General features: G+C 28.0%; 1 protein-coding gene across 1 annotated transcript; it reads right to left on the reverse strand.

Moving 5' to 3' along the window:
• Window positions 1-250: 250 nt before the first annotated feature.
• LOC129965835 (CAAX prenyl protease 2-like) lies at window positions 251-14,070 on the reverse strand. The gene is made up of 9 exons (XM_056080049.1): window positions 13,774-14,070; window positions 8,343-8,448; window positions 7,319-7,399; window positions 5,638-5,698; window positions 4,593-4,651; window positions 3,490-3,598; window positions 3,259-3,327; window positions 2,787-2,849; window positions 251-633 (listed from the first exon to the last, which is right to left on the reverse strand). Exons 1-9 carry the CDS (start codon window positions 13,893-13,895, stop codon window positions 428-430), a joined length of 876 nt encoding a protein of 291 aa, XP_055936024.1. The 5' UTR covers window positions 13,896-14,070; the 3' UTR covers window positions 251-427.
• Between the last annotated feature and the right edge of the window lie 11,957 nt (window positions 14,071-26,027).

The raw sequence follows: 26,027 nt of genomic DNA on the forward strand, positions 1-26,027 counted from the left end.
TAAAAGAAATAAACATATACTTCAGCAATCTTTTTTAAAAATGTTGAAAATATATTGCCTGTTGAAAGCAACAGAATGAGAGAAAATTGCTTACTTATAAGTGTATGACTGAAACTTCCTGAAGATTTAATTTCAAATGAATGAGAATCTTGATTAAACTAATTTTTCATATCAAATTTAATACTAAAAGAACGTATCACAATTATAGAATTCCCTTCATATGTATTTAAAAAAATCCAAGGCAGAAAAATATATATCTCAAACTATTTTTTATTATCTTCTAATATAGTCTTTTTTATGAAAGTTCTTTACAATAAAAATATCTTCAAAATTAAAAACATTAGTAAATTATTCTCAGTTTGTAAGGCAATAAAAATATAAATACATAAAGCACCTATTCTTTACAATTCTTTTATACAAAAGTAGACTAAGTCGTTGGCCAATATAGAGTATTATTATAAATTTGTGGTTCAGTCAAAGGCTCTAACATTAGCATCCACATAACAAGACCAGCAACAAAACACAACATGAGAACAGACTGCTTAGGCCCTTCAATAGTAAACAACTGTCCAAAGTCAGGAAATCCCATGTGGTTGCAAAATGCATGGACGATGACAGGAGCAGCAACATGACCTAAGTTAAAATTTGTTTTATTTATGATTGAAAGCAGTACAACAGATATATAAATGGCAACATTCGAGTATAGAATAATAGTTTGAAACTTATTTGCTCTTTCTTCATTATTTGATTTATCACAAGCTTTCCATCAAAACTCATTTCAACTTAATTTGATAAATTCCGAATTTCATTTTAGAACTGATTAACCTTTCACATAGTGAAGGTTAACAGAATAGATATGCTAGTGCAAGAATTAAAAAACATGTAATGGACGAATCTTAATATAAGATTTCATATTTTCAATAATGGTTCATCATAGCCTTTCCTTCACTAAAGCCATGGAACTTTCATATTTTTTAATACAAAACAATGTAATAATTCTTTTTCATGTCTCTTAACTTTAAGGATAAAAAAACTTATTTTAACTGATGCAGGAATTTTTAGCTTTCCCAGGCCTCATTAAATCTGCTGAACAACCAGCGATGTATTTTAGTTTTATTTCCAAATTGCATGAAAGCTGCGAGTACATTTATCAAACTTCTTTTCATTCAATTTCTTTTCATAATGGTTTCTGATGAAAATTGCTGTCATACTTCTAAATATGAACAGATCAAAAATGTATTGCAACTAAAGAATTATTGTTACTGAAAATTGTTTCCTGGCATTATTATATACAGAAAGAAAGTGCATCAAAGTCGTTTCTTTGACCAAAGTTCGACTTGTCAGTGTGGCATCAAAGAAGGATCTATAAATCACATGATCAAAGCCTGTGTACTATGGCGAGAACACAGACACAGATAGCCAAGAAATTGGATGTCTCTTGTATTCAAAGAACTCATAAAAATTTAAGTCATAAAATCTTCTATTAGGGACATTTTGTCAAATCTTTTGAATTTAGTCTTCTCCTAATATAAAAAGTTAACACTCAATTAATATATTTTATGCATTTTTACTGTTTCACAACTTAATATATAATATAAAATGTAATGTTTTTTTCCTATTATTTTTCTGTACCAATATGCATTTTCTCTAGAGAGTACTTTATTTTTTGAGAGGGTCCAATGTCATCAAGTGTAGTTAATTCATTCGTGCTAGGTGGGATTGTTTGTGGGTTAGTGCTAGTTTCAATTACCTAACCTACAAATTTGCCTGCCTAATTTAAAATATGCTAGAGCTAAGAAAACAAGGTTTAAGTTAAAGAAAATTTAATTACAACATATTTACAAGACTTTGTACAATTGCGAGATTAGTGAAAACACGATTAAAGATTCAGTCAGCATCGTTCCAGTCGCGGCAGCGTTTTTTGTTTTTCTTTTTTCTCCTCTTGCTTCGCGAGCTTAAGCGTGTAGAGAGCGTGTGCATGAGACTGAAGGAGTCGTTAATTTGCATACTTGCCGAGATCAAAAATAACCACAAAGCGGCACTATCAATTTGATTTGAACCTCGTGGCAAATGTCAGTTTTTAGTTGCACGTTATAGTACCGCTACATGCTCTTCGGTGGCCTATCAAGTTTCCCGCATGGTCTCTGGCTAAGTTCGGGTATTGCATAATATATATTAAAGATCATTGGTCAATAAAATATATAGAAAGGAAAAAATCAGATTCAACATTAACTAATAAGAAATCAGTAAAAAAAAAAAAAAAAAAAAAAAGATCAATATAACAATATAATTATCAACACATGAAAATTAATAATCAAACCAACTATTTGGGAAACAAAATGAAAGTTTCAAATGAAGATTTAAGAAGGGAGTTTAATTTTGCTTGATACATATATACTCTAAAATTCTACTAGGCCAGTCATTTTGGGGCCAATCTAAGAATTCTGAGCTAAATTAAACCAGAAAGCATAGTATCCTTCTCCAAACTTTTAGACAATGTCACTCACAAGATGCTTAAACTCAATGGATACAATATAAATTCAGGTATATTCAATTCCATTGTACATGCAGACTTTTGCTGTAAATGATTTAGAGCCCACTGATGCTGAAATATAGTCAGCTATTGGGACATTAATATCACAATTAAAATGAAAAAATTCTGAAAACTCAGATTCACTTGTAATTAATTCAATTTTAAACTTTTTTTATTACTGGTTTACACAGCAGGAAAATATTTTAAATGTTTTTTTAATTGTCAACAAGTACAAAAGTTAAGCTTGTCTTACCTGTTCGTAAGAATAAATAAGTTGAGTAAGCACCAAATACAGTAGTGTAGGCAAACTGGAACACTAAGAGCAAACACAAGAAAAATCTCAATAGTCTATTTAAAGAAGTTCTAAGAAAAATAAAAGATAAAAACAACATAAATAGAAGTAGATTTTTTATATACATGAAGTTCACTCTAGATAGGTAGGACAAAAGGTAATTTTTTATCCATTCTAAATCGACACAAATTTCCATTCGGAAGACTGCTCTACATGATAAAATATATATCTCACATTTTTTGACCAAATAAAGAGTATTACTGAAATTAACCATGAAATTTAAATTTTTATACAGTCTTCTGGTTCTATTAATCATATTTAGCAAGATAATCAATAACAATAAAACAAAAAGATACACTTTTCTGTAACCCCTAAATTTTCTAATTCATGAAACTTCAAAAGCACCATTTTAGATTCACATAGAAATACTTACAAGATTGCATAATGGCTGCCTTGAATTTGGCCCCATGGGCCAACTTTTCATTCAAAAGATGAAGATGAGCTAAAAAAAAGAAATGATTTTTTAAATATATTAAATTAATAACAAAGTTTCCTTTCATCTACTTTGCATTAACTGTCTTGTTTCCACAGCAATTTAAAACATAATTGATTATGAAAATTAAAAAAAAAAAATGGGAAAAAATATAAAAACAAACAAACTTACCAATTCCAAAAAAGAATGGGCATAAGATCACAGAGTTATTTTTCCCAAAGCATGGCACTAATATTGGCAGCATACAGGCTCTAAAAGTAAATTCTTCAAAAAATGGAGCCTGAAAAAAAATGAAGTAAAAACAAGTATTATTAAATTGAAATAATAACATATAAAAATAAAAAAGACCAGTATTCACTGCATGAAATATACAAAGTTAAACAGTTCTATAATTAATAAATATTTGCATAATGTTTTTCAGTTGAAAGAAAAATTGGGCAAGATACAATTGTATATTCACTTAGATACTATTGTATGTCGAATAAACAAAAGGATAAATAAAATTAATTCATATTGTATTCACAATAGCTTTTTAACTTTTCTTAAATCTTTATCACCAAATTTTTGAAAATTAGTTTTACTTTTCTAAGAAAATATGTCTTAATAACATATTTCACAATCTACTGCAATAAGTGATAACTTTTGTAAAATTAAACGACCATATAATTTTTTTAAATTTTATCTTTACTGAACTGTTTTTTAAATTTATTCTATTTGCTGAATATTAAATGCTATACTAACATCAGGAAAATAATTATTGAAAATTTAAATGTTAAATTAAAATTCTAAATATCTTTTTCTAAATAAGTTAAAAATGTCTTGAATGTATTATTTTCTACTCTTTTCAAGGATTTTTTAAGGCAGAATTTCTTAACCTATGGTATATATTCCTTCCCCCTCAGGGGTCCATGAAATAATCTCAAAGGGTACACAGAAAAAATTTAATAGTGGACATTGATAGATATGTATGTAGATGTTAAAAATATAATAATGGAATTATTAGTGTTAAAAATATAATAATGGAATGAGGTATGAATACAGAACAATGATGACAGGATTAGAGATAGATAATTACAAGAAGGTTGAGAAATGCCATTCTAAAGAATCTTAATTTACAACTTGATTAAATGAAAAGTATGTTTGTTCTTGAACAAAAGTTTCTGAAATGCCTAATTGATGAAATTATAATGTGAACAAAAGTAAATGTTAAAATTAATAGAAATATATTAATATTTTTCAAAGATTAGAAATATTGATTAACAGCAGAAACTTACTATCACATGATTTCTTAACCATACAACATTAGTTAGACAATATAACCACATTTTGAGATCTGAAATGGAATATGTTCAAAATAAACAAACCATTTATTGCAAATGAATTCTCAAGTTTATAGATAACAGACTGCTTTTATTAAAAAAATAAATAAAAAATTTGAGATCCATATTATTTAAAGTAATAGCAAACCAATATTTGTTCCTTTTTTTTAACCATTAATTCTAACTGAATTTAGCAGTTTTAAATTACAACCTTTATAAATTTTAGAATAAGAATGGTAAAAAACGAAAGAAGAAAACAGTTCCTCCCCCCAGACAAAAAATGAAATCCATTAATTAAAAAATAAAAATATCACTCATGTATTTTTTCATAAAACTATGAAATGAATTAATAGCTGAGATAGAATAGCTTCATAAAAAATCTCCACTAGAATCTATCATTATTATAAGGAGCCAAAGACTTCCTTCCTCTCAAAAATATAAATGTATTAATTTCTTTAAAATAATAAGACGAAGTAAAATTCTAAAACTTATTCATTTACAAAGGGAAACTATACCCATGATACTCATTAATGTTTAAAGATTAATAAATCATGGATACATATTCTTTATCTCAAGCTGACATTTTTTAGAATTGCTAAAGGTTGCAATTTTTACAAGTCTAAGGTTAGGATAAATTAATAAGTTTAACTATATAGATTCTTCAAATATACTATAGGTTTTATGAGCTCACAGGGTATTTAAAACATTCACTATGTGACACATTCCTCTATTTAAAAGAATAGAAAATAAGACATTTTATTTTAATTATAGTAGAGAAACATTTATCAAGATGTGAATTGCAAGGAAGGAATGAAATGGCTCTGAACTGTAAACAATGTAATAAATTAAAAGATAATATTGTATATTCAAATCAATAATATCCAATTACAATATAATAACTTTCTTAACAGATGAGAGATTTAAAAAAACTTTGATTTAAAAATACCTTATGCATTATTTTATTATTACCGAATAACATACTGAGATAGAATCATTTTACCAAAAAATCTCTGGTAGAGTCCTTCATTATAATGGAGAGACATTGGACCCAAAAAAAGTACCTAGTAAAAAGAATAAAAATATGTAAACAAGTGAAAAAGAATTTTTAAAGAGTAAGACAAGAAACAAATTTTTTTAAATGCAGATAAATGCGATTTTAATGTTGTACTTAAAACATTTTTATGAAAAGTATGTCTTATCTCATATAGAACTTTTACATTTTCAATATAGTATGATTACATTTATTAAACAAAACACTAATCATTCCACTTAAAATTTGAATTTAATAATAAGTTAATTAACTGCAAAGGGAAAAAATATGCATGAATTTCTTTAGAACAATAGTGATGATAAGCACAATTCTAACAATTATTTTGTTTTTATTCACTTATGGAGGGGATATATACACCATACAGCTACATTTCCATTACCAAACAAGTTCAATTAGATGAAAATAAGAAACTATATTCCTTTTCATCACATTAAAAAAAATGTATAGTGTGATAGAAAAAAAAAAAAAAAAAACACTGGAATTTAGAACAAAATTTTTTAAAAACAACAAATTGAACTTCAAGCTCAAATAAAAAACTAAAACAGTACATGCATTAAAGTTTAGTTTTCAGGAAACTGGTACAAAGCTAGTTGGCTGCAGAAAAGAGAATACAGAGATTTCAACAATAATGAAAACAGAAGGGAAGAAGGAAAAAAAAAAAAGAATGAAAACATTTTTACCAGATCTGAGCCAGAAAATGAAAAAGCTAGAAAAGTTTTTTTTTCAGTAATTTTTTTGCAGCTTAGAATCCAAATTTTAATTAATTTATACTTTTAATTCATTTTTATATAAAATTAATAGATATTAACAATTTAATGAACTGCTGATAAAGTTAAGTTGGGTTATTATGAAGAAAGTGTTAATAATATATAAAGAAAAATACAATTACTTTTACTATTAAATACATTCATCAGCAATAGAATGTGAAACAAAAACCAATACAAGATATAAACAACAGCAATAGAATAACATAACTAACAAAACTCTTAACATACAAAATATGAATAAAAAAATTGGAAAGAATTAACAACGTAACATTAACTTTTAGATAAAATACCTCCCCCCCCAAAAAAAACACATTAGAGAGAGATTTCCAAATTAATTTTAATTGCATATCATGCAAATACAACATTTTTTAAAAAAAGCTTTTTTCATTTCTCAATGGATTTTATGATTCAACAAAAAAGACTTGATAAAAAGCATGGTCATCTACATGAGCTTGATGGCATCAAAAATTTAACCCAAGTTCAGAATCTTTATAATGTAAAAGATGCAATTTTAAACCAAATTTACTGTTCAAATTACCCTACTTACTGCACATTTTAGCAATTTTAGAAAAGTATAAAAAGAAATTTTGATGGCAATAAATAAAAACTTAATAAATCATATGATTAACATTTGATGATAAGCTATTAAAACTTATTCAGAACTAACGGAACACCAAAAATAATTGTATATGCAAATATATTTATGTTTCTAGCTCTTCCCCCCCCCCAATAATTCCCTATTTTACTGCTAAGGTATTAATCTTTTTAGAGCTACATTAATTAATATTTTATTTAACATTATTCAAATACTTTTTAAATAAAAATCAGATTAACAACTGTAGTATAACCTGTAATGTACATACCATTGTGAGAAATAAAGGCAGAATTATAGCTTGAACTAGACCAGATAAGCGAATACCCATTAGGGACCAATATGTTACTTCCTAGAAGAAAAGCCATGAATGATTAAATGTATTAATGAAAAGTTTTTTTCAAGTATATTTATTATAACAAAGTGTGAGCTAAAGTGGGTTAAATTTTCCTTTTAAAAGAATGCCTTTATTTTTTAAAAAAATTAGTTGATAGAGCCAACATTGTTTGAGATTTAAATTTTTCAAGTATAATATTTTTAACACAAAAGCTACTTTTATTTAAAATGTCATAATATAAAAAAATCTTCTTTTATCATTTCTCATAAAAATTTAGTTTAATTAAAATTAGAATATCAATTGAATTAGATGATTTTTAAAAGCTTATAAGAGTTATTTTTTCCATAACATAAATATTTTTATATTAGTCCTACAATTTTTTTCCCTCATAAATATTGAAAGAAAGATTTTAAAGAATATTTTCATACAAATAAATAGATAATTTTTTAGCTATAGAAACATGAAAATAATCCAAATTGATTGGTGTTCCTAATGCAAATTGCTAATTGTCTATTTCTAAAGTTTTCTTTCCTTACTTTTGTTTGAAATTGAGTGACAATTATGTTTAAAAGAAAGTTCAAATTTCTCGTGAATCAAAGTTTATATTCTTATGTGAATATTACTTATTCAATACTTTATAGAAAACACAGATAAAAGTGAAAAGAAAAATTTGGCAGCAGTAATTTATATTTACAAATGATTGAATTTCAATTTTGTTTTTAGGAACCTTTAGAAATAAGTATACAATTTGCTAAGAAAGAATAAAGAAATAAACCATTAGAAAAAGATTTTTTAATAAAGACGATGATAAGCTATTAATATTACAAATATGAGGTGTGGTATTATCATAGCTCTTCAGTCAATTCTATATAAATTATATCACATCAAGTTTAAACACCTAGCTTATTTCACAAACTGAAATATCATGAATCAAAAATAAATCAAAGAAATTACTTACATATCCAAAATAAAGCTTGTCTGTAAATATATATACAACAGTTGCAGAAACAAATGACATAAGAAAGACACTTAGGAATCTCTTTTTAATCGTTGATGGGTGATCCCTACAAATAAAATACAAATTATGATTTAGAGAAATTGATTAAATGCCAAAATAAAACTTAAAACTGATAAAGTTTTTTAAAAAAAACAATTTTTCACAAATTAATAGAATTTTTTTGAACAGAGAATGAAATGTATGTAAATATCAAAACCAAATAATTTAAATTAAAAATATTCCTTGCAATATTTCTTCAGAAATAATTTAATAAACAGCATATATATAACCAAGTTAATTCATATGAATTAGCATAAATATTTTCACTGAGACCAATGCTCAAACTGAAGAGAATTGTCTTTAGAGAAGAATAACAAATAGTGTGAAAATATTTGGGGGGGGGGGACACCTAATTGGTAAAATCAAAATCGAGGATAAAACTTTAAAATACCCCCCCCTCCCCATATATAATGAGCCACTTAAAAAGTGATGAAGCAAAGCATAATATTACTATTTAATTCAAAAATTTAATGGAAGATAGTAAAATTGAACAAAAATTACTGAAAGACAAACTGAAAATGATATGGAAAGTCGAGTCAAAAATACTTAAACCTAAATATTTCTTCCAAATACTAAAAAAAAATTAAAATCAGTTTATTTAATAAAAGAAGTGTAAAGAATTAAAATAAATAAGCATTTAAAAGAGTAATATGCACATAATAATGATATAGCGACACACCAAATTGATATAACTTATTTTTTAGCAAATTTCAGTAATTGGAAAAAATAGAAATGCAAGCTGCTTAAAACAGTGGTTATTGAGGTTTCAGATACATAATGTAGAAGAGGAAGAATTGATGATTGATATATTATTCTCAATTATGGTATGCTTTTTAAAAAATTTCTTATTTGATTGCCTGTTTTTTTTTTTTTACTTTTGTAATTTTTTTTTTAAATATACAATTTTGTGCATCTTAGGAAAGAAGAAAATTGTGATTTCTTGCAACAGCATTTTTATAAGTAATAAGGCTTATTTGAAATACTAATAAGGGATTGGAATATTCTGTCTGACTCTTCTCTGTTTGATTCCCATCCTCCTTCAGGAGCACTTCCAGTTTTTAAACTATTTGTAGGTATGGCAAAACAACAATATGTCAAATTAGCATGTCCCAAACATGCTTTATTGAAACCAATCTAGAGATCATGCTAGAAAAACAATTCAAATAAAGTCTTCATTATTAAATATATGGTCTACAAACTGATATAGCCAATATTTGTTTATTAAAATGAATTCCTCTCTTATTGGTTTAGTACAAGAGACAATGAAGTTCTAAGAATCATATTCCTACATCTTTGAGCCATTAGAGAAACATTCCTATTTATGTAAAAACTGTCAAATCAATTAACAGAAATACTATCCAGATCATCGTTACATTTTCACAAATCTGACACATTTTTACATGAGTGTAGAATAGTTTAGAGTTTCATGCTACCTCCAAATAATATATATACCATCGAGATGATCTGCAAACTGAGACTCATTGGAAAGAAAATAAAATTCCAGGTGTTTCTCCTCAAATTAATACGCCCTGTTTCCCATTTTCATTAACCACCATAATTAATACTTGTCAACAGTATACACAACTTAAATTTTCCCACTAAAAAACCTATAATAAAAAAGTCGTTTTGGACAGTTTCAGTTAAAATTTTTGTACCAGCAGCCAAACAAAGGTGTCTTTCCAAATCAACTCAATACACTTTAAAATCTCACTATCTCGTATTTTTTAAAAAATAAAATTTGGTACAGGTATATACTTCATGTAGACTTGAGGAAATATATCAATTCCTTTTTGAATTATACAAGAATTTTGAATTTTTACAGCTATGTAATGTGTCCAAAAATTTATCCAAAACAGCGAACAAGATTTTTTGAGGTGCTTTAGAAGCTTTCCTAATTCAGTTACAGAGCTGATAAATGCTTCATTTTACAGCATTCACACTCTCCTGTGGTATGCAATATAATATTCAAAAAATATTACCAAAATCTAAAATTTAAAAAAAATGTAAATTTTTTTCCGAAAAGTATGTATTTTAAATTTTATTTCCTGAATAATTAGTATTGTTGTAAATCATCTAACAAAATATAAATGAGGAACGATTAATGGTTATTTGATTTAAAAAAATTCCTAATGCTTGATTTTTTACTAATAATTTGTATATTTATAGGTGAATAACACATATGTATTAATTTTCACACTTCCATGAAAATAAATATGAATAAAAACTTGAAAAAAGATTACAATAATGAGTTTAAGATAAAAACGTTTTATTTGGTAACAAGATAGTTTTATCCTCTTATGTTTGAGCAGGCCACATTTCATTAGCATACATTACTTTCAAATACGGTAATTTCAAGAACAGAAGGATTCACTTTTATCAGAATATCCACTGATACCCATAAAATATAATTCCTTGAATATGAGAATGATATATGGCCTAGATGGATGACGAAAAATAATGTTTACTTCATATTTCTTCATTTTCCTGTAAAAGATACTACAAGCCATCAGCTTTCTTCATAGGTAGCTGTGATGTAGCTTTATATGCCTTCTAATTTAAGTTTATCTGCAGATTTTATTTCCTTTTTCCAACCTTATAATTCATCAATAATTATAATGATAAGAATTTAAAAATAATTTTGCGGTAGTTGTGGCAGTATATATTTAGTGTTAAAGTATTTCTTTGATAGTCAATGTTTGTGCAAAACGACTTTTCAAGAAAAATTTCAATTCAGCATATTCATCTCGAATTGAATAGGCAAAATCTACCAAAGGAATAATGCCATTAGATCTTTAAAAAATTGTTGTAGGTCTGAATTTGATTTTTATAATACCCTTATTCCATTGCAAGGTTCTTTTCTATATGGTGTAGTTAGAAAGTGTTACTAACCTTTTACTTTAAAAATCATCCTCATGAAAATAAAGACTTTGAACAGTTTTTTATTCTTTTATTTTTGTATAATACAACAGACTTATCTGAAAGAAATTTAATTTTGAAAGTTTTTAATAGTTGGATATATCAAATATTATCTCATTAGTACTATATGTATACATTTTATTGATCCTATTTATTTTTAGTAACATTTTTAGTTTTGAAGTTTTAGCAATTTATTAACCCTCCAGTTGCATATCCTGATGGTTGGCAATCAGTCCATCTTCTATTGCATCCCACGTTTTTTGCAGTTTAGAGTGTTTATTTTTATGATTACAGAATTTAATTATATTATACTATTATCCTGTAACATATAGTATCAATTCACTTTCTTTGAAAAATATTTGAAATTATTTGCAAACATCACATCTAAATAGTCATTTTAAAGAATTACGCAGCCAGAAGGTTAACTCTTATAAAAGCAAATTTAAAAATGCAAGTATTCTAATTTAATTTAAAAAAGCTTTGAGGTATGAAGTAATAAAAATTACCAGTAAATTACCAGCCTGCATGATTTGATTGTTTTAGACTTGTTATTATAATCATTCTTCAGGTTTAAATTCATATTCATACAAAGCTAATGAATATGAATGCTAATTTTTACAAAAGTGTAAAAATTAGCATTCTTGTGTTAATTAACTAAATATAAGTTATTAATGAATAACCAATTCATCTTTGAATTATTTTATCATCATCTCAAATATATATTTTATTAGATAATTTTTATTAATATTAACTATTTATAAAATAAATTTTAAAATTCATAATTTTGAAAAAATTTCTAAATTAACTTCTAGTATATCTTGACTCTAAAATTCAATTAGGAAACTCCTAAAGCAATTATAAAAATTTCCATTCACTGTTTTTGGACCAATTTCGAAGTATTACATAGCTGCGATTCAAAAATAGACATACCAGGATGAAACCTGGTACTTTTTTTCCCATGGATACATTATTTTATATACATAATATACATGTGTGAAATTTATGAATGATTACAAAAAATAAGAGACAATGAAGTAAATTTTGTTAAAAAAATTTTTTGATTTGATACGGAAAACCTCTAAATGGTATTCTTGTAATTTCATGTTCCCAGCATTATTGATAAATATTGATTCTCTTTAAATATGGTTACATACATATGACTAACTTTAGTATGCATTTCTTGTCTAAAAAAAATTATTTCAAAGATTAGAAATCACACTTCATGATATGGTGGTATTTCTACAACCATGGAATCACCTGTCCTTGTTCAAATATGCTTATAACATTCCAAACTTCTGATATATGAAATGACCTTATTCAGGCCTTATGCTTATCAATACCAGGTAATCTAATGATGATAACTTCTTTCCATTTAATAAGTTAAAATCCAATTTTCATTTATCACCACTGTCAGTCATAGAGAAAATATTTGTTTACTCCAATATTTATAAATACATTTTTTTATTCTTATATCTTTTTCTTAAAAGATTTCTTTAACTTGTCGCAGAAAATATCAGTTACTTTCTTCAAACAACATACATATCATCTCTTAGCAAGATTAAACTATGGCAAAAAATAAGATACATACAAAATAATTCTACATATATTATAAAAAAGATAAAAGCAAGTATTAATTAAAATATGTTTTTTTTAAAAATATGTTACTATTAAAATATTATATAATTTAAAATGAATTTCATCTAAAATATATATAAGAATCAACACTTTCTATAAATTTTAACAATTTACAATTAAAATGAATCATGCAATTATATAAATATTAACAAAAGTTATTTATTAAATTTTCAAGCAAAAAATACAGAGTATAAAATGCATTTTGTTATAAAAAAATTCCTCACTGAATAAAATTATCTCTAAATTACATATATTACCTGAAGACGGTATATTAGAAATCATTTTAGCCACACAAATGATATAAAATCAAAGGAAATGCTATTCTAGTAGTTAAAAAACTTTGATTTGTGGATAAATCTGGTAGCTGAATAATAAATAATAAAAAGAAGAGAAAAAAGTTTATGTCAAATATTTGGGATATAATTAGATAAACATGCCATGCTTTTTACAAACTACATTTAGTAAATTTTTGAAAATATTAATATTTATATATTACATTAATACATACAAATAAGGATATAATATAAAAAAGAGAAAGAATAAATTTTGTGCATGGATAAATAATTTTTTTATCAATTTTAAAAGCATAATATTACTTTTCAAAAATTTTCAGAAAACTATAATTCTTATGCATTAGTTTGCAACTTTTAACACATTTAATCAAAAGAGTGGAAACTGATAATTTTTTTATAAATAAAGGAAAACTTTTCATTATTTATTTATTTTTGGCATAAGATCGTAATTTAAATTTAAAAAAAGGAAAGACATTAATGGTACTCACCTGCCATGGGTGTTGCGCCAAACATATAAACTTCCAACATACATAGTAGCAAGAGAAATGCATATTAGGATATTAGAGGTGCAACCCATTTCAGTATGGGTTGGAAACATTTTACTAAGCATAGTTAACAATTTTTTAATTTATTCTGTCCTACAACTGTCCAACTATTTACAGTCATGACAGTATTTTCAACGTGCTCAGACCCAACCGGCGAAATCTGTAAACAACTCCATAACAACCAATCCTTATTCCGGAAGCCCAGGCCCTTTTACAGTTGTCAAACACGTGATCTGAAGAGACGAAATACCGGAAATGTGAAACCTCACTTGCTTCCTTCAAAATTGTTATATTGCCATCTTGAACTCGAAAACTTAGCCAAGTACTTATAGAAAAAAGTTGCGTTCATTCACCTCTCAACATAAGTGCCAGAAAGTTTTGTTTTCATTTTCATGTTGAGTTACTTTTTGAAATACGATTCCAAAAAGAAAATCATGGGGAGAATTTCAACGCCTTCGCTCAATTAGAAACTCAGTCAGTAATTATAAGCTCTTATAACATAATCCTAATTATAAGTAAATTAAAAAATGTAACCAATTTAAAATTTGTTTGTTATTATATGAACTCATAAAACAGGTTTCCTTTTTCTTAAAAAAAGAAAAAGTCCTGCTTATTTGTAAATGAAATTTTAGAAATTTTATTACGAAATTTCTAAACATTATAAAAAAAAACGGCACATTTTTTTTTTTGAATTTATAAATTATTTTTAAATTAAATCATGTTCAATAAAAAAAATGTCACTTTTATCCGGAATGAAAAAAAAATTATTTTATTATTAATTTTGGAATACGCTTCAGCAAAACAAAAAATACTTTATTATTTTCATAAAGAAATATATTTTGTTTTTATTCTGATAGTAATTTTCATGTCATATAAAGGGAAGAAATGAAACATGATGCGGCATATCATTGAATATTATCAAATATTGCAGTAATACAATGAAAATTTTCTACAATTCTATAGCAGTCCCCCTCCATTTCAAACAAAATCAGCTTTCAGGAGTGTTTCAATTTCTCTGAATTGATTTGATTTTTGAAAGGTTGATACTATAAAACTAATCCTAGGTCCTTATTCCTGACAAAGAGAATTTTAAGACTTATTTAACGAAAAAGGTTCTTCACTTATTTTTTTGTTTCCTTTTGAATAAATATATAATTTGTGTTTGCTTAGATCTTTGTGTTTTTTTTGGGGGGGCTACTTTTTTTCTTCATTCCCTTTTTTTTATTTCGAAAAATAAACCTCTAATATATTATTTGATAAATGTAAATAAATTATCAATAGCATCATAAGTTTTACCCGAAGTTCATTAATTAAATGATTAATGCTTTATCATTTACCTTCCTTCACAACTGAAAGATGCAGCCAGCTTTCTTACCAAATTTTTTTAATCATACCGACAAAACATTTCTGTATCGATCGATCCAGAGAAAAAGTTTGCAATTCGTTCGGAGCTAATAATAAAATATCAACGTTACTACGAAAAAAGAGACAGGTTGTACTGAAGTTCCGAAAATATAAGTGCGACCACCCAGGCGACCATGTTTCGAATGAGAGTTCCTAGGGATTATATTGACACAATGCAGGTGGATCGAAAATTCCATGGCACATAGAAGTGCACTTAAGAGGTGTGAGTTCTACTGTTTTTGAAGCAAAATAATTATTCATGGCAACAATTAGTGCTTAGAAAGACAGAAAAAACAATAGAAGAAAATGTACAAAATAACTTATTTGTTAATCCTTTTTCCAAAACATGCTTCATTTTTTACTTTCTGGAGTAAAAAGTATACAATCGTCAAAATTTTTTATTCGAGATTTTAAAGAATCTTCCAATTTAAAACCTCCACGAGTCGAAAAAATACATTTTTGGAATTTAATTTGGTCTGTCTGCGAACATGATGACTCAAAGACGTTGTGGAGGATTGATATGAGAGAGGATAGAACCTGGGATCTTGTGATTAGCAGCCCAGTAACATGACCACGATACAAAAGAAATTTCTCTGTTAGCGTAGTTGCTAACTGGCTTATATTATATTCACTACAGACTCTTCTTCCAGTGAGTCGGAGGTGAGACGAACGATATGGCTGTTGAGTCTAATGCGCCTGTACCCATTTGAGTAGCGCCAAGCGTTATGGCGAGCGTGTGTGGGTGAGCGATTGCTGTTGCTGCGTCAAGTGAGTCTGACGACTTTGGGTTGCTGTGGGTAGATGGCGTCACAACAGCTGTACGAAGGTTGAAAGTTCATCGTCCGAGGTCACCAATGTGGTGGATTGAGATGCGCGAGGATAGAACCTGGGACCATGGGGTTCGCAGTCCAGTAACATGGCCATGATACAAAAACAATTGCTCGTGCAGCGTAGCTGTGAACTGGCTTATAAGCCTTCGCTACAACGTTTTGAGCTAGAAGGTTTAAATCTGGCATGTGATCTCTACACCAATTTCAAATATTTTTTTTTATCAAATTTTAAATGAGTTCTGTTTAGAGGAAGTTTGTTAGTCCAGTTAATCAATTATAGGGGAACACATAAGAAGCAAACCGTAATGCACTTGATAAATAAAATTTGGTATAAAGTTTTAGCATCTAAAAATTGGATCTGCATCAAATTTGAACTAAATCCTTCATCGGATTGACCATCTATTGGTCTGTACATTTGTATACATGTCAACGCGATATCTCAAAAAACGTAATGGCGTAGGTAATTTAGCACACGATACTATTATAATTGTTGCTCTGTGTTGAATTTTCTTTCAGTCTGGAATAAAAAGACATTTAAAATACTCTCTTTTCTTTACTTTACAACATGGCACAAAATGCTCAAGCGTGGGACTCGGAAAATAAAGATTGAGTGTTCGTGACGATCAAGGCTTGGTCAAAGTTGGGGGGGGGGGTTAATACCATTTCCAGGGAATATGTGAGAATGTTTCGGAGGGGCGATCCCGCTGTCTTTTATTTAAATAACATTTGGGAGCTTATTCAAACCTGTATGGGAAAGAAACATTCTCAAGCAGAGAGAAAAAAAAAAAAAAAACTTCTTAGGAACTTTTTGTTCCACCTGATGCTCTTTTAATAACCTATTGAGTTTGAAACGAGAATGTTTTTATAGGAGAAATTAATAATTTAATCCTCCCCTTTTTTGAAGTCATTCTTATCATGAATGAGCTTTGTCTCAAAGTTCTAGGAGGATTATCCTAATAAAATTTCTCAATTTCTGCTAAATTGCAAATGTTTACAAGTAAAAAAAAAAATGCATAACAAGAATGATTGTCTCTTATAGAACTTTTCTGTCATTAACTGGATTAAAATGCCAACACAATTTTTTATTTTTTATTTTTTTATTTATTTTCTACACAATTCTGGTTAAAAGAAATAAGAACAGAATGATTTTATTTGTTTTAGTAATGCAACTTATATGAATGTTTTCAACTAAAATCCAGACAGTTAATTATTAGCTACTATTTTGTATCAAATATAATATTAAATTTTTATGATTAATCGATTATTTGTGTAAGTATAAAATTTAATGGAATATGAAATATTTAAGAAAAAAAATCATTTTGTGCGTCATTTTTATATGACACAGTATTAATTTTTATTTTAGTGGCCGACTTTTCTACCATAAGTAGAAAAACAAAAGCTTTATTAATATTTATATTCGAGATTGAATCAATTAGAAATTAATTTTTTATAAATGGCAGACGACTTTAATATAGGTTGTGATAACGATAATTATAAGTTGTTTAAAGTTTACATAATCGTTTGACATCGTTTCATTCTTTATATGTTAATTCATTTATTCACTAACACGACTAATGAAGAATGCACTATTCTTTGGGCAGTTGAACTGCGAATAATCATTAAATTTTTCAATAAATTTTTAAACCATCGTATTTTTAATGATTGGAATTTAATACAGATTTGATTTTTTTGTTCGATAAAGATAACTTATCCAAGTCTGAAGAATTCAGGCAGCTCAAAATGTATGAAAATGATTACAAAACAGTTGAAAATTTACTGCCAGACTTGACCTCCGCTTGACATCCAGTGTAACTGAAATGAAAATTTGGAACACTCGTGAATGAATGCTAAATGAGCAACAAATGACGAAATCAGTGGCAAAATGAGCAACAAATGACGAAATCAGTGGCAAAATGAACATAGTTTATAGAAGTAATTAATTCATCGTTTAGAAAACGAGTTTAATCTCGCAAAATCAAAAAAAAGTTTGTGCCACAAATTTTTAATGCAATTCAAAAAATTGCAAAAATACGTATTTATCAAAGATCTTTGAGTCGCTATGAAGAATTTTCAATACATTTTAGGTTATAATGAAAGTGAAAAAGACAAGGAAGTCTAGTAAGGAATACTGTATAAGAAATTAAAATGCTTTACTGAAAATAAAATTTCAGTTCCTTTCCGGAAAAATTTTCATTGCTGATTTAGGGGATTTACCAAGTACTGTGCTCGTCAATTTTCTATGGAGGATGAATGGTTAATGCAATATATTACTGTAAACTTCTGAAAAAGTGTAAAGAAGCAAAATGGTCCAAAAGACACTCCATTAGTGGTTAGCAATATTCTTCTTTTCCAAGACAATGCAAGAACTCACACAGCAATGAAAACAACAACAACAAAATTTTTTCACTGGAAGTACTCGAAGATCCTCTCTATAGTTTAGACTTAGAATCTCATTTGCTTGGAGTTTCATTTGCTTGGACGCCATAAAGAATTGGCACAAGAAAGAAGATGTTCCTCATATAAAGAGGTACAAAGGTTTGTGTGCAACTGCTTTATACAAATCTGACTCTTTTTATATATATATATAAAATAAGAATAAAGAAATTTTTGAAAAAAACTATTAAATGCTAAAGGAAGTTATATAGAAAAATTATAATTATATCATTAGTTAGTATGTTTTCAAAAAAGATATTTTAAAAAAAGGGTATTTATATTTGATCCAATCTTTTTAATTTTCGATTCATGCATTAACAGAATTCTCATCCCCACATGCTCGCTGTATTATCTATTGCTTGCTTGAGGTTTGATTAAAGGTTGCTACTTTAAATGGAGTTAACACAATATGGTTGTTTTAAAATAGGGAGAGTTACACACTGTTAATCTTTATCAAATTCAAGCAGAGCAAGGATAGAATACATTCAACAAAGATGTTCCAGTATCTTTAAATTTTTATATCGAATGAATATTTAATTACAAGTTTAATTACCTTATTGTGTTAAAATTATGGAACATTTTACAAATTAGTTTTTTTTAAATTAAATTTATCCTTATGAAGGTGGATACCTGACTAATGATATTACTTAACTAATAATGGTCATCTACATGTACTAAGTTGTATCAGATGTTTCTTTATATTATAATCTGATAATTTTTTTAAAAAAAATTAAACTGTTTTTAGTGAAATACATTCATCCTAGGGGGCTATAATGGCTAAGTTAATTAAAAATGTTATTTTCTCTATTCTTGTTATTTTCTCTATTCTTTTAATATTTCCGAAAAAAAAGGAGTAAAATTTTATTTGAATTTGGAATTTATATATCTTTAGAAATACTAGAATCCCCACAAATTTTAGGAAATCCCTCAATTTATGCTGACATTGTTAAATTTATCTTTTCCATTCTTGTTAATGTATTAAATTTATACTTTTCTTTAAAATTATATTATAAAGAATTATATATCTCCTTGAAAACGAGAAATCTTTATATTTGTCTCAAAATTCAAGAAAGGGTTTTGTATTTAAAACAACGATTAAATTAGGGTTTTTCTTTTTCAAAGATCCTCTTTTAGGTGCATTTGGGGATTTTTATAGATGCGTTCAGATCTCTACGTGCTTTAAAATAGTCTTGAATAGAATAACCAAAAAAAAAAAAAAAAGTGTGAACACATTCATTAACTTGATAATTCTACAATAATGATTCAGTAAATAATATCTAGAGTTGAGCTATCCAAATAAAACGGGAATTCGAAATTAACGCTCTTCCTTATTTTCCATTCCCAATTCAAATATTTCTGATTTTAGAATATTAAACAAATATGAAATTAGAAATAAAAAGAAAATCAGTAGATTCTCTTTCGATAACTGAAAATAATACCAAATATTGACAATAATACCAAATAATGCTCATGTAGTCAATGTCTCCATGCAATTAATTACATTAGAAAATTTATAATAATTATGTCATTGAGATATGGAAATCGCATGGCAAAAAGATGGCTAGTGTTAAGAGCGCCTTTGGCTAAAAACTAATTTTAACTTTAATCATACTAGAGCTATAACTTGCTTTTAGAACTCTAAAATCAGAATTAACTGCGCGCAAAACTAATGTATGTTTTTGTATATGGCAACTATGCAAAGCAAGCAACTAAATATATATATAGTATGTAAATAGAATTGTAATATAGATAATAAAATGGAGTCAGATTAATAACGAGTGGATTATTTCACATTACGATCCCACATCTTTGAATCTTATTAGCGGAGAAACGACTGGATGAAATGAAATTCAGGTAGAGTCTCAACAGCTAGGAATGAATCATCATAATGAATTACTTATAAAGAAACTCACACTTCGAACCAATGTCCTTTAGTATAGCAAATAGCATTTGCAAACTTCACAGAAAGTCACGATGCATTTGAAAAGCGACTACCACTTTTAGACATAATCGATTCTAATGATGAGCATATTAAAGATATTAAGTAAAGAACATGTTAAATTTATGTAAAGAAATTTTATAGGAGAAAAATAGGAAATAAATGAGCTGCCAGATGAGTTTGTTAGATTTTATGAAGACATCTATATTGAATATTTCTTTATAATTTATCATACTAACTTTATTATTACTTACAGAGTGTCCTACAAGGTATGCAGCATCTAATATTTTCAGATTTGGATAAAACATGTCAAGACGAGTATTTTGATATACAACATGTGGGGTTTCTGAATATAGCGTTATAGTCTAATTACACGAAGAACGTTAATTACAAATTCGGCAGTATGCATTTAGTACCGGCAGACAACGGTTGCATAACATGGAAGCTTCCCAGGTGAATATGCAAATTACCCCAGCGGCATATAAGGCTAGAAAACAGGTTTGATGAGAATGAGTCTCGCGTTACTCGCTAAGAAATTACTGTGTCATGTACGTAATTTTTGTGCAGATATTCAATTGAGCACCGTGTTTTCATGACGCTGACTTATTATGAATTGCGGCTGTGGCGAAAAAATTGAAGAAAAAGTTCGGCAATGTCCAAAACCACGGTTCATCGGATAATGAGGAGGGATGTGGCTCTTTACCCTTAGAAAATTCACATCAATCAACTATTGACCGATTTGGAGGGTTTAAGAAGATTTGCTTTGCAAACACGATGATTAATAGAGTTGGATTGATGAAATTGATTTTAATCGAATCTGATACAGTGACGAGGTACACTTCTACCTCCAAGGATATGTTAACAAACAGAACCGGAGTTCTGGAGCACTGAAAATCCTCATACAACAGTTAGGCCACTGCACCTACTTAGGCTCACTGTTTGGTATATGTTTTCTGCCGAAAGCATCATTTGGCCAACATTTTTTACCGAAAACGTCACCTGTGAAGCTTACTTTGACGTGCTGAATGACGGTGTCATCCCATTCTTACATGGCATAGACAAGGTAAGCGATTATTGGTTTATGCAAAATGATGCTAAACCTCATCACACTCAGCGAATCTTCGATCTCTTAGCGGAACATTTTCACTACATACTTATCAGGTTGGATTCCATTATGAAAACAGGCAATGGTATAGAGTGGCCACCTTACTCCCCGGATGCAACTTTTTCTTATGGGGACATCTGAAAGACACAATGTATCTCACACAGCCCTCTACCCTGGAGAGCAGTAATTGAAACCAAGGTCAAGGAAACTGGAACAGATGTTTTGTGGAAAACAATTGCGAACTTCGATTCCAGACTTCACCATGTCATTTGTTAGAACGGCCGATATTTCGAAAAATTTTTGTTTTGAAAGTTCTCAAAAAACACTGGTTTTCACTTTTTTTTCCTCTTTTTCTTTTTCTTTCTTCATAACACAAGCTTCACACCTTAATTAGACTATGATGCTATATTCGGAGACCCCACATGTTACACATCAAAATACTCGTCTTGACGTGTTCTATTCGAATCCGTAAAAATTAGACTCTACATACCTTGTGAGACATTCTGTATTTTTATTCTGTTACATAAATTTTAATACTTTAAATTTTGTATTGATGTGTGTGAAAACTGCTTAATTTATTACACACTTTTCTTCCATACTGTTGTCTTTCAATTGATGTTAGGTGAAAGTTTGACACAGTGTGCGATCTCAGGTGTTGTCTTCGACTTCTGATACTATTCAAAATTGCAGGTTTCGTGAAAAAATAGCCCTTTTGTTCCTTCAAAACCTGATAAAAATTTAAATAAGCTAAAAAATTTGCTCAAATAGTTAATTACCAAAGCTTTACTTATCATTGAATAAAAATTATATTATATATACTTGCCAGAAAAGTTGTAAACGCATTGTAAATACTTAAAAACAGAAGCAAACAAAAAAAAGACTAATTATAATAAAATATTAATTTTATTAATTTCATTTTTGTTTATTATATTCCTTACACAATTTTTTATATCTTAATAACAATTTGGAAATGTAATATTGTTTTTTTAAATGAAATTAATAGCTATTAAAAAGTTTGCGTGCATTTAAAGAAAAGCCCGCAAATATTCATTAATTGTAAATGAAACTTTAACATCTAGTTGGGTAGCCTTTACATGTAAGGATCTTTATCAATTGTTTGGACATAGATTGGATTAGTTTGGATGTTTCTTCAGAAGAAATCTTATTTCACTTTTTCATAAATAAATCTTTTTAATATGTCTTTCGATGTTATGTCTTATTGACGAAATTTTTAGTTCCAATATATTCCATAAATATTCGCTAGGATTTATGTCTGGCGATTTTTTGGAGGAGAATGCACCTGATTTTTCTTATGATCGTATAGCATCTGGAGTTTCACATTTTGAGTACTCTGTTTAGAACCATTGTCCTGCATAAACAAATAGTAATTTTTAAGGTTAAAATGTTGTGAGTCCTGTTGAAATGTTTATATAGCCCATATGATTTTAGGTTGTGTCTATGAAGATTAATGACCTCTGCTCCCGGCTACCATACACTCCCAAACTATTACTCCTTCTCAACTTGCTTAACTATAGGCACAAGATTCTGCTTTTTAAAACCATGTTTTCTCTTCACTTTATGGCCTTTGATGCCAAAGATACAGAGCTTGTTGTAGTCGGAGGAAAAATGGTCTCTGAAAACTATGGAGTTTTATCAATATATTCATTTGCAAAATTTAAGCACTTTTGTTTATTGATAGGTGATATGTGTGACTTTCCACAAACTACACGTACTATGACAATCCACCTTTTTCAAAAGTTTCCTTAAGAATTTCCTCAAATCTTTCTCAATACTATTTACAATTTGAGATGCAATAATCATAGGATTTAAAAATACGAACTTAAAGACGTATCTCTTTTCACGGGCAGTCAGTTTAGATGAAAAAACATCAAGTGGTATCGAGACAACAGATTTCTATGAATTGTAATTATTAACTTTTCGGATAGAGAAATGGTACTTCCAACAGTCTTGCTGATTTCCGGAAGAATTTTAGCTCCATTTTTCAGTTTTAAGCTATTTTTATAGCCTCAGAGGAATTTTTAATTTCAAATTAATTTTAACTTTAACTCAATTTATCTTCCAAAAACTTCGAAAATACAATATTTTAAGTTTACTTATTTGTGTTTTAAAACTGTTTGCTAGAAAATTGATGTTTTTTCCTATCATATTTGTGTGTAAACTTTTCCTGATAGTTTTTCTTGTAATTTTTAAGATTAATTAGTTTTAATTATTGATGTCAATTAATGTATTATATTCCTTAAATTATTATAAAATATAATGAACTGTGCATGGAATATAATAAACAAAAATAAAATTAATATTACCATTATAATATCCATTAATATTATTATCTTGAATATTTGCTATTCGTTTGTATGCGGACTTTTTCTGGCTACTGTTTAGGCAAAAGTAAAGTCTGACGTAATAGCTTTTTCGTCCATTCCATTTATAGCTTAACTTCGGGATATTATTATACTATAAAATTTATTGCTTCTATTTTTGTCTCTTTCGAAAGCCTTTTCAGCTTTCTGTGTCTACAATCAATCTTCATGTGCCTTATGATTGTTATTAAAAAAAAGTTTGCTTTAAATTTAGTCTATTGCCTTAAATCTACTTTCGAAATAAACAGATATTATTTATATCTCCATAAAAATATTCTGTCAAAACTCACGCAACTGTAAGTATGCATATCTCATAGAGATAAGCAATTTGCAGAACAAATTGCCTAGTTTATGTTTTAGCTTTGTTTCTTAATGCAATTTGATTTACTGACTTTTTCACTTTATTTCACTCTAAAATCAATCATTAACTTGCAGTTTTGGAAACCGAACAATTCCAATTTTGATTTTTTAATGTTTTATATATTATCAATGAGAATTTTTATGATTTTAAAATCAACTTTAATTCACCAGTAACTGGCAGTTATTCTCATCAATGTTGAATAAATATATTTCTTCAATTAAAGCCCAAATTTACTTATTAAATTTCTTTGACCACACGCCGTAAATGCATCGAATTATCACATTTTTGAACTTATAAGCTAAAATTAGATTAGTCACAGATATAATAATTTGAAACAAGAATTACTTAATTAACAGAAAATCGAATTGTTTATTGAACTGTTAATTGAACCAGCGATAATTTTTTCTTTGTTTTCTGGTATATTATGGTACATTTGTGCTCTATAGTACTTGCAAAAGAATTGATTATCTTGAGTGTCTTTTTTTCCACCGTTCAGGTGCAAAATTTCATAGAGATCCATACCTCTAATGATAAATTCATACTAAATTTTTTTCAGTTAATTATTCGCATTTTGGGGCAACCACGATCATGTGAGCTTAGAAGAACAGATAGACTCCCTAAAACGGATTTCGCCTAAAATTTGATAGAAATCTGCCAACTTGGTGCAAAAGTATTTTCATAAATTCATGTTTGTAGCACTTTACATTTTTAAGGTCTCGTGTTGTTGTGGCTTATACCACCTGGTCGACAGTAACATCAAACCAGGTTCATGAGCCCGAACGCATTCAAACAATGCAGCACTGCCTCGAGAACAGCAAATCGACGAGTCATGATAAAAGGGCTTAAAATGCAGCTTCAAGAGGTCAAGAACCTAGAAGCACCAAAGGCTGAAGTCTGACTTTGCCTCATATCTACATTGCATTTAGCTGAGCGTAATGGAATGGCCTTCACGCCTTGGGTGACTCTACCAGAGAATACTCTCTCAACGTACTTCGCCCATTCCGCCCAGTACCACTCCCTCGCCGCAATGAGGCAGCAATCCAGGACTTTAGGGGAGCAGATCTCGTATTTATATACCGCATAATTTCAAATTTCAGTATCAAAATAAGCAGAAATTTTCGTACTCGGATTTTAACAATTGAAAAATTATGTGATTAAATACTTCATGAAGGACTAAAAGGGATTTGAATTTTCTTGCAACCATAAGCTTCTTGTTAAAAAAAATCTTGTAAAATGTTAAAGCACATTTTTACGATAATTAAATTGGTATCGTTGAAAAGACACTTTTTCGAATTTTAAAATGGTATAAAAATCATTTTTGCTCATTTCCCTCTTGACCTACGAATTTACTTAACTTTCTATTTGACACATTATAGATACATATCAAATGGATGATATATGCTATTTCGGATATAAATTGTTATTTTAATTTCTTTAATAATATAAGGGCGTTTGAAATACTAAAGTGTTTTTAAGAGATATCTTTTGTATTTTAAATTATTTAACACTTTCATTTAAAAGCATATTTGAAATTGAAAAATTCAGTTGTGCAATGTACGTTTCAGTTACGTTAATCTATGATAGAGGATTAATATTTTTGAAAGTTATCACAGAAAAATGTCAAAATGTGATCTTTTTTTAATTAATAGAAATTCTAATTAAATTTCGGAAAAATCGATCTTTTTTTACCCATTTCCACCTTCCAAAGTATAAATGAGCTAAATGCTACAGTTCTAGATTGAAG

Source organism: Argiope bruennichi, chromosome 4, assembly GCF_947563725.1.
Source record: "Argiope bruennichi chromosome 4, qqArgBrue1.1, whole genome shotgun sequence".
Classification (NCBI taxonomy): domain Eukaryota; kingdom Metazoa; phylum Arthropoda; class Arachnida; order Araneae; family Araneidae; genus Argiope; species Argiope bruennichi.